Consider the following 10,568-nt stretch of genomic DNA (forward strand, 5'->3'; position numbering starts at 1 on the left):
AGAAGTGAAGAAGCTTCTTGGATGAGAAGCGAAAATGTCTTCAAGGAAAAACCAAGTCCAGTTGCCTTTTGAAAAAGCACCTTTGGGATTTGTTCGGAATGACATAGAGCCTCCGGTCTGAGCAGGGGGTTGGACTAGAAGACCTCTAGGGTCCCTTCCACCCTATGATTCTATATTCTACCAGCATCAGCCAGGATAGAGAATAATAGAGGAAGCAGAAGAGGGAGAAATAAACAAAGAGAAGAGTGTGTAGCAACCAACAGTGCCATCCCCTGTCCGTAAGTGCTTGACCCAAATTTTGCCCCGAAGATCCTACAATTCATATCTTGAAACTAACTCTTGGCATTAACAATGAAGGTCTTTGTGTTTCTGTCTTTGGAATGGAAAATAGAGGCTAACTTGACATGCTGACTGGAAGAATGGGGTACAGCCCGAAGGCAAAATAGATATTTTTTATTTTTTAAAAATTTTTTGACACCCTGCCAACCGCTTCTTGGGTGGGTCCGTTTGCGGTTTTTCAGTTCTGGGTGTAGCAATACCTCCTTCCTCTTGACACGGCCCCTTTTTAAAATTTTTAAAGCACAGACCCAAAATAACAAAAAAAACAAGAGAGAGGGAGGGAGGGAGGGGGAGAAAGAAAGAGAGAGAGAGAGAGAGAGAGAGAGAGAGGAAAAAACATAATGCACTTGTAGACAAACACAGACTTTGGGTCAAGTCACATCCTAGTAATTTTTGATCACCGCACGTGAACTTTTGAGAGGATTAGCAGATGAATCACATCGCACCGCTGAACGGTTGCTGGTGAGGTGGACTCATTTTTTGAGCAGGTGAGTTGCGGGGAAAACAAGGACAAACATTTTTTTTTAAAAAAATATTTTCCCTTCCCTTCTTCTCTCCGTTCAGTTGTTCAACGTTCTCCGACCTCCTTTGCAAGTATTATTATTATTATTATTATGACAGTATACGCAGCAAACTAGATAACTATGCTGGATTTCGTATCACTGATCAGTAGTCGAACCCTTCCCAAGCGTTTAGGACTGCGTGATGTATCAGCGAATTATTATTATTATTATTATTATTATTATTATTATTATTATTATTATTATTATTATTATTATTATTATTATTATTATTCCCTTGCTCCTGCGTCTATATCATTGGAAGGGATAGCTGGCCATCCGATGCTCAGAGAGGAGCTGTGTTCGAACTCTGCCCTAGACCGTCCTCGGCTTAACCCTGATTTGCTTGGCAAGACATCATGGGGCTAAGGACTAAGACCATTAACCGGGATAGATAGTCCAGAACAGGTTCTCACCGCATCCAACGCCAAAGTCCAAGAAAGTCAGTTTCGGATCAAAGGTGATGTGGATTATCCATCCCAGGGATTGGAGGGTGCACAGCCTTGGTTAAATAGATATGCTTTAAATCAGGGGTCTTCAATCTTGGCCACTTTACGACTTGTGGACTTCAACTCCAAGAGTTTCTCAGCCAGCTTTGCTGGCTGAGGAATTCTGGGAGTTAAAGTCCACAAGTCTTAAAGTGGCCAAGGTTGGAGACCCCTGCTTTAAATCAAGAAATTAAAAAAAAAAATCTGTTATCTATTTTGAGTAACGAAATTTCTTTGGCTAAAGAAGGGTTTTCCCCTTGCTTTCTTGTCACTGGACAAAAAAAACACGGGGGAATCCCATGCCGACTCCCGTACAGAAGTGGGAAAAAAAAGATAAGCACTGTCGATTCTCTAATCGCCTCTCTCGGACAGCTCTCCGCAGAAAGTAGATTCCTTGAATCTGGGATCTTCCACTGGGATCCTCCACTCTCGGATCGATTTGGTGCCTATAAATCTCAAATCGATCCGAGAGCTCCAATTTAGGAGAAAGACTACAAAATTTCTCCACAGGTTTCCCCCTGGAAGTGAAGTTTCATCGGATTTAGTGACAGGTTGACTTGCGTGTCAACAGTGTGGCTGCGTTCACACAACCTAGTCAAGTAAAGACTTAGCCAACGGATTGATTTAACGTTTCCCTTAGTTAATTTTTTTCCGTCCCCTCGCTCAGCATAGTCTGCGCCTCAGAACCAACGGGTGAATTTACAGTTCGATGTAATGTGTGAATGCGGGAAAAATGGGTTTGTTTAATAACTGGGTTAAACGTGTGATGTGGACCCAGCTGTTTGGTGAGATTTTTTTCTCTCTCTATGGTGGAGTCGGCTCGCCCGGTAGAGATGGCCATGATTTTCTTTGCTTTCGGCTTGAGATGTGATCTAGGAATCACGGTTTGCCGAACAAACCATGTTTAAAGTAAATCACGGCGGAGCAATTTGCAGCCATTGGGCATGTCCACATGTTAAGCCGTTATTTAGTAGGGGTGTTTGAAATGGATTAATTCTGGAACTAGCAACGGTAAAAAAGAAAAATAGAGCAGGGACTGAATGACATATTGTCCCCCCGCTGTTCAAAACCTCTATTTTTGAAATTAACATGGCACTAAATCTGTATTTCCCCCCCATTCCCACCGATTTTTCTTCAGAGCATGTGGAGATTTTAATCACTTGCCATCTTTTATTCTTTTCTTTTTTTTAAGTAGGATTTTTTCTTCTTCTTCTTCTTCACCGCAACACTTTTATTTAAGAGCTTAAATCTATAGTTCTTTTTTCCGGTGGTCAAAGGATTGACGGAGCGGTTTTCTGCAAGAGAAATCGATTGGAGAAACTGATTTCACGTTTTGTGTGAAATCTTCCCTGGATTTAAGGATCCTGGGATATCCTTCCTTCGTTTTTTTTTTAACCGCAGGAGACCTGTGATTTAGGATAATGGAACAAAAATTCTTTTTTTTTTTTAAGACTCTTAAGTCTTCGGTTGTGATCCTCGGTTTACTGACTCAGCCACAACTGGTTAGGGTAACCCAATATATATAACACTACTAACCAGAGCATATAAAACATTTGCTAGACCAATTCTAGAATACAGCTCGCCTGTTTGGAACCCTCACCACATCTCTGACATCAATACAATTGAACGTGTCCAGAAATATTTTACAAGAAGAGTTCTCCATTCCTCTGAAAACAACAAAATACCTTATCCCACCAGACTTGAAATCCTAGGCTTAGAAAACTTGGAACTCCGTCGCCTTCGACAAGACCTAAGTTTAACTCACAGAATCATCTATTGTAATGTCCTTCCTGTCAAAGACTACTTCAGCTTTAATTGCAATAATACAAGAGCAACCAATAGATTTAAACTTAATGTCAACCGCTTTAATCTAGATTGCAGAAAATATGACTTCTGTAACAGAATCATCAGTGCTTGGAATACTTTACCTGACTCTGTGGTCTCTTCTCATAATCCTAAAAGCTTTAACCAAAAACTTTCTACTATTGACCTCACCCCATTCCTAAGAGGACCATAAGGGGCGTGCATAAGCGCACAAACGTGCCTACCGCTCCTGTCCTATTGTTTTTCTTTTCTTCTATACCTTTATATACTATATAACCTTTCTGTATGATAGTTACATATATTGTTGTGACAAAATAAATAAATAAAAATAAATAAATAAATAAATAAATATATGAAACTAGGATTTACATACTCCAGTGGCGGGAATGAAGCATCGCGCTAAACTATAACCAAGCCCAAAAAAATAAATAAAAATACCCCAGGTTATGACTAAGCTTGATTCGCGAATGTAACTTAGTCATCAAATGAGGGAATTCTTCCAGAGTCCTCTTACTAGGTTTTACAAACCGCACATAAAAATGGTTTATTTATAACGTCCTCCCACCTTCCAGGTGCCCTCCAACCACAACGAAAACGAACAACTAGAAATGAAACCGTGGTTAAAATTAGCTTGATTGATTTATGTAAAGCCTTTATTGATTTATGCGAAATCTGGGCAAAATTCTCCCGAACCTTTTAACTATTTCACCACTGAGAAGAAAACGAAATTCTGGTTAGAGTTGTACGTGCGTGTAAGCTTCGCGATGCTGCAGCTGCTCGTGTGGATGTGGGTGGGCAACACCGCAGGGGTGGCGTCGAAACTCATTCCCGTTTCCCCAGCAACTACAGGTAGTCCTCGGTTTTACGACCGTAATTGAGGCCAAAATTTATGCTGCTGAGCGGAACGTTCGTTGAGGTGAATTTTGCCCCATTTTTTTACGACTTTCCTTTCCTTCCTTGTTAAATGAATCGTTGCATGTGTTAAATGAGTCACACGGCTGTTAAGTGAATCTGGATTCCTTGTTGGCTTTGCTTGTCGGAAGGTCGCAAAAGAGGATCACGTGACCCCGGGACACGGCGACCGTCGTAAATATGAACCAGTTGCCAAGTGTCTGAATTTTCATCATCATCCTGGGGCTGCTGCAGTGGTCTTAAGTGTGAAACATGGTCCCTTTTTGATAACTTTGAACGGTCACTAAACGAACTGTTGTAAGTCGAGGACTTACCTGTAATGGTGATGGAGTTGGGTCAACCCTGGAAAGCCAATTTCTGCTCCATCCTCATTTCTGAAAGTTTCCCTGGAGGATGTTGAGTCATTAACTCTTTGTCTGCCTGGCCTACCTTGCAGGGGTGTTATGGGGAAAACAGGAAGAGGGAGAACTAAGTACTCTGCTTTGAAGACCTAGCGTTAAACCTGGTTGCTTTATAAATGTCAGTGCAGATACTGCTCAACTTACAAATGTTTGTTTAGTGACGGCACTGAAAAAAGTAACTTAAGTCAAGGGTCTCCAACCGTGGTCCCTTTAAGACTTGTGGACTTCAACTCCCAGAGTTCCTCAGCCAGCTTTGCTGGCTGAGGGACTCTGGGAGTTGAAGTCCACAAGTCTTAAAGGGACCACGGTTGGAGACCCCTGACTTAAGTTATGATCGGTTATCACATTTATAGTAGCATCCTCGACGGTCATTTGATTGAAATTTGGCCACTTGGCAATTGGCATATATTTATGACCGTTTCACAGTCCTGGGCTCATGTGATCCCCTTTCGCGACCTCCCCGCAAGCATAGCCAATGAGGGAAGCCGAAGGTGCGTAACGACTGCACGATTCACTTAAGAACGGCAGCGATTCGCTTAACGTAAGCGAACGTCGTAAAATGGGGCGCAGCTCACTTCACAATTGCCTGCTTAGTGATGGAAATTTGAGGCTCGGCTGCGGTCGTAAGACGAGGACTAACCTCAGTAAGAAATCCATGGCACTAATAAATACAAATCGCCATGTGGCAGCTGATACAATAATCCCCAGCCTCTCCCTTGCAGTCCAGCACATTGTGGGTGTGAGTGTTTTGTGCCATACACACAGTTTTGGGGGGTTTAAATCACTGCAGTTCAGTTAGTAACACGGTCGTTAAATGAATCGGGCTTCCCCACTGACTCTGCTTGTCAAGAGGTCACAAAAGGGGATGGCACAACCCTGGGACATTGCATCCCTTTTAAATCCCAGGGGCTGCCCCAAAGAAGAGGGAGTCTCGCTATTCTCCAAAGCGCTCGAAGGCAGGATAAGAAGCAATGGGTGGAAACTTTTCAAGGAGAGAAGCAACTTCGAACTAAGGAGAAATTTCCTGGCAGTTTGAACATTTAACCAGTGGAACAACTTGCCACCAGAAGTTGCGAATGCTCCAACACTGGAAGTTTTTAAGAAGTTTTATTTATTTATTTATTTATTTATTTTTCATATTTGTATACCGCCCTATCTCCCTAGGGACTCAGGGCGGTTCACAGGCAATTAAAAATACATATAAATACAAGTTAAAATAACAGTTAAAAAACTTATTCTATAGCCCATTATTAAAATTAATATAAAAAATAAAAACCCGTTTAAAACCAATAAATTTAAAATCTAATCCAGTCCCGCGCAGATGAATAAATATGTTTTGAGCTGTAGGATAACCGTTTGTCTGAAGTGGTGTAGGCAGTGGTGGGATTCAGTCAGTTCGCACCACGTTGGGAGAACCGGTTGTTAACTTTCTGAGCAGTTTGGCAAACTGGTTGTTGGAAGAACTGGTTGTTAAATTACTTGAAGCTGGGTGTAGGGTTTCCTGCCTAAGCAGGGGGTTGGACTAGAAGACCTCCAAGGTTCCCTTCCAACTCTGTTATTCTATTCTATTCTATTCTATTCTATTCTATTCTATTCTATTCTATTCGATTCAATTCAATTCAATTCAATTCAATTCAATTCAATTCGATTCTATCCTATCCCCAAATTTTGATTACTTCATCATGTTTGATGCTGCAACATTTATCAGTGTGAAAACTGGTCCTAAGTCACTTTTTTAGTCACGTCGTAACTTTGAATGGTCACTAAACTAACGGTGGTCAGTCGAGGACCACCTTTAAATAAAACGTAAAATCCGATTGGTTCGGGAGGGTTTTTTCCCCTCCGCTCTCTTTTCTTCCTGTCGGAAACTGCCTTGATTTCACTGATTCTAAAGGAAAACCACCTTCCCCTCCCCCCCCCCCGCTACAAAAAAAGGCCTATTGCAGCCAAGAGAAGTTTTGGAGTTTCTTAAGTCTCTTTTGATCGCCGAGGTCATGTACTCATTCACGAGAGAAGAGCGGTAAATTGATTGCATCGTCATGATTAGGAAACCCTCCCGCATATTGCGCAAGGCTTTTAACTAATAACCGGGGTCGCGTGCCGGACGAAGCAAGAAAACAAAAATGAAAAGCCGGTAAACTGATTGCATCGTGCGCTGAAACGGTGCCAAACCCCGAAATTAGAAAACAATGTGCTGACGGCTGTAGAAAATTCGGCACGAAACATTGCCGAATGCTACTGCAACACTTTTAATCTGCTTTTCTCTCTTTTTTCCCCCTCTCTTTTCGTTTTCAATTCCCACCAGGCTTCCTCCTGCGGTCCGCGGGCGCCTCTACCAGGAATCTGAGGCAAAGCACTTGAAGGCGGCTGCCGCTCTTGCTGGCGCATCGGTTCCTCTCCGGAGATGCTCGAGCGGCCTTTGCATCTTCCAATCCGGTTCAGCTCCTCCGAAGCCGGATTCGGACACCTGGGTTTTGCAACCCGTGCGCGGCTGCTGTCCTAAAAGCTGCTCTCTTTTCCTCCTCCGGCAACGCAGCTGGTGTCCTCACCACGTCTTTCCAACCACAGGCCCACCTGCACTGCCCACTGCGATTCCTTTTCTCCACAACGGTTTCTTTTCTCCACAACATGACGGACCGAAGCCAACTGTCCTCCTCCTCCTCCTCCTTTCCTTCTTCATTCCCTACTTCTGCCTTCAAGGCCCCGCTTGGCTCCGTCCGTGGCCAGCAGTCCTGCTCCCTCCTGACGGCCACTGAGGACTTCAACATCATTCTGTACCATTACAACCTCACCGGACGGCTGAGCCACCGGCGTCCCGAGGAAGACCAACTCGACGTCCTCAAGATCGTCATCATCGCCGCCAGCTGCCTCATCATTTTGGAGAACCTGGTGGTCCTGACGGCCATCCTCTTTAAGGTGAGAAGCCGACGTTGGATTTTCACCTGCCTGGCCAGCATCTCTTCCAGCGACCTGCTGGCCGGGATCGCTTACTTGACCAACCTCTGCTTGTCGGGCCGGACGACCTTCCAGCTGTACCCCTACATGTGGTTTCTCCGCGAAGGGATCCTTTTCATCGCCTTGGCGGCCTCCACCTTCAGCCTGCTGGTGACGGCCGTCGAACGCTTCAGCGCCATGGTGAGGCCCATCGCGGAAAGCGAGTCCGTCAAGACGTGCCGTCTCCGGAACTGCATTTTCTTCTCCTGGCTCTTGGCCTTCGTGATCGGCCTGCTTCCTTTGCTCGGCTGGAACTGCATTTGCGACGTGCCTCGCTGTTCCACCTTGTTGCCGCTTTACGCCAAGAATTACATCCTCTTCACGGTCGTCATGTTCAGTATCATCCTGGTGGGCGTGGTGAGCCTCTACTGCTCCATCTACTGCTGGGTCGGGAGGAGGGTCAAGCTGGGCTTCTCCAACGGAAGCCGGAAGAGGTCCCTACGGCTGCTGAAGACGGTGCTCATCATCCTCCTCACCTTCCTGATCTGCTGGATCCCTCTCTTCCTGCTGCTCCTGATCGACATCTTCGACAAGAGCAAAGCCCTGTGGCTGCAGAAGGCCTTCGGCTGGTGCGTCACCTTGGCGGTCCTCAACTCCTTTATCAACCCCATCGTCTACTCTTTGAAAAGCCAAGAGGTGAGGCGGGCCGTGGTGGAGCTGCTCTGCTGCTGCTGCATCTCGGCAGGGTGGCAAGGTCCCCGCGGCTGCCTCGCCCCCAGCGACCACCTCCACAGCTCCTCCACAGAGGTGGGGAGCTCCTTGAAGGTGCGCGAGAGCTTCCGCAGCCCCGTGATAGAGAAACGGACCGCCAGGAAAGAACCTCTCTCCAGCAACTCCAGCACGTTGAGCGCTTTGGTGGTCAGTGATGGCTCCGGCCAACCTTACCCGCATGGGTCTTCTGCAACGTAACGAGAGCTTCGAGTTGCTGATGCCCGATGAGGGGACTTGCTCAGTCCGTTGCCCTCCTCGATGACTAGTGGTCAACCAAGGGTCAACCAGTGGACCAGTGAAATCCAAAGGACGTCCTGTTCCAAGCACGTCTTCCTTGGGCAACCTCAACTGCACAGGTTCTGAAGAGGTTCCTTGTTCTTGACTTCCCTGGCTGATGTCAGCCCTTCCTTCCCTTTCATCCAGCTGTTTGACTTTGACTTCTGACATAACCCTTTGTTTTTTCCAGCTGATTTCTTGCAGGACTCGGTGCTTCTGTAGGAACGTGACTAAATCTCAAAAGCTGGAGCAACCCAGGGGTGAAATCCAGCAGGTTCTGGAGAACCAGTAGCGGAAATTTTGAGCAGTTCAGAGAACCAGCAAATACCACCTCTGACTGGCCCCAAGGTGGGGTGGGAGTGGAGATTTTGCAACATCCTTCCCCCAGGAGTGGGGAGGGAATGGGAATTTTGCAGTATCCTTCCCCCAGGAGTGGGGAGGGATAGGGATTTTGCAGTATCCTTCCCCCAGGAGTGGGGTGGGAGTGGAGATTTTGCAATATCCTTCCCCCCAGGAGTGGGAAGGGAATGGGGATTTTGCAGTATCCTTCCCCCAGGAGTGGGGAGGGAATGGAGATCTTGCAGTATCCTTCCCCTGCCACACCCACCAAGCCACAGCATGCCCACCAAGCCACACCCACCAAGCAACACCACGCCCACCAAGCCACTCCCACAGAACCAGTAGTAAAAAAAAATTGGAGCAGCCTATTCTATTACTGTATTGGCACACAATTCTTCTAATGGGTTCTGAGAAAGAGGAGAAAACTCTTCGTTAAGAAAAGAGGACAGGTAGTCCTCGACTTATAGCGGTTCGTTTGGCTGACTGTCCATAGTCCTAAGGGCACTGGGAAAATGAGTGCTTTTCACACTTACAACCACTGCAAATCCATGATCGCCGGATCAAAATTCAGGCACTAGGCAACTGACTCGTGTTTATGATGGTTGCAGTGTCCCCCTGGGGTGTCACCTGATCCCCTTTTGCAGGCTTCTGACAAGCAAAGTCAACAGGGAAATCGGATTCATTTAACGACAGTGGCAAGAAAGATCATAAAATGGCCCAAAACTCATGCCACTACTGTTGTCATAAGTCAAAAGACTACCTATATTCCACCTTGGGGCATTCTTACTGGATTGGTACATCCAGTAATTTTTTTTTAAGTAAGCTTACAGCATAGGTGGCTTAGTGGGTAAGACGCTGAGCTTGTGAATCGAAAGGTTGGCAGTTCAGCGGTTCGAATCCCTAGTGCTGCCGTGTAACGGGGTGAGCTCCTGTTACTAGTCCCAGCTTCTGCCAACCTAGCAGTTCGAAAGCAGGTAAAAAATGCAAGTAGAAAAAATAGAGACCACCTTTGGTGGGAAGGGAACAGCGTTCCGTGCGCCTTTGGCATTGAGTCATGCCGGCCACATGACCACGGAGACGTCTTCGGACAGCGCTGGCTCTTTGGCTTTGAAACGGAGATGAGCACCGCCCCCTAGAGTCAGGAACGACTAGCACATATGTGCGAGGGGAACCTTTACCTTTTAAGCTTACAGCAATCGGAACCAGATAGGTATTTTACTTCATACCCAACAGTACATTGGGACAATCTCTGTCTTTTATTAAGACTTTGTTAAGCCTCATCATCCATCCGTCCATCCATTCATCCAACCACTGGGAATACAGCTGAAATAGTCAAGGGATTATTTCTCACTTGTTTAAAAAGTTATAGCAATTACAGCAAAGGCCAGTTCTTCGTAGAAAGTATTTTCAATTGTATATACGTCGAGTGAATTCCGCTGCTGAGATATATTTTCTTTCGTCCTTTATGGACTGTTGAAACTAGGTGTGTTCAGCTTAGATTGAACTTCCTTAGACCGAATGTATTTTTTTTTAACCGATTATTCTTTTATTCGCAAACTCCATTTGTCTTGCAAACCGTGGTAAACTGAAAACAACCTTGAATGCAGGAATCTGTACATATGTATGAATGTATGTATGTTTTCCGACTTTTTTTAAAAAAAACCTGCGCCTTGAAAGTTTCTTCTTGAGATGGCAAAAAGTAGTAAATAAATAAGCTAAACTTA

The 10,568-nt window shown here is 45.4% G+C and overlaps 1 protein-coding gene across 1 annotated transcript; it reads left to right on the forward strand.

Annotated features, from left to right (window-relative positions):
• The first annotated feature begins 685 nt into the window (after positions 1-685).
• S1PR4 (sphingosine-1-phosphate receptor 4) lies at positions 686-10,568 on the forward strand. Its single transcript, XM_058163570.1, has 2 exons — positions 686-827; positions 6,830-10,568. Exon 2 carries the CDS (start codon positions 7,153-7,155, stop codon positions 8,425-8,427), a length of 1,275 nt encoding a protein of 424 aa, XP_058019553.1. The 5' UTR covers positions 686-827; positions 6,830-7,152; the 3' UTR covers positions 8,428-10,568.

The sequence above is a fragment of the Ahaetulla prasina genome, chromosome 1 (genome assembly GCF_028640845.1).
Source record: "Ahaetulla prasina isolate Xishuangbanna chromosome 1, ASM2864084v1, whole genome shotgun sequence".
Lineage (NCBI taxonomy): Eukaryota > Metazoa > Chordata > Lepidosauria > Squamata > Colubridae > Ahaetulla > Ahaetulla prasina.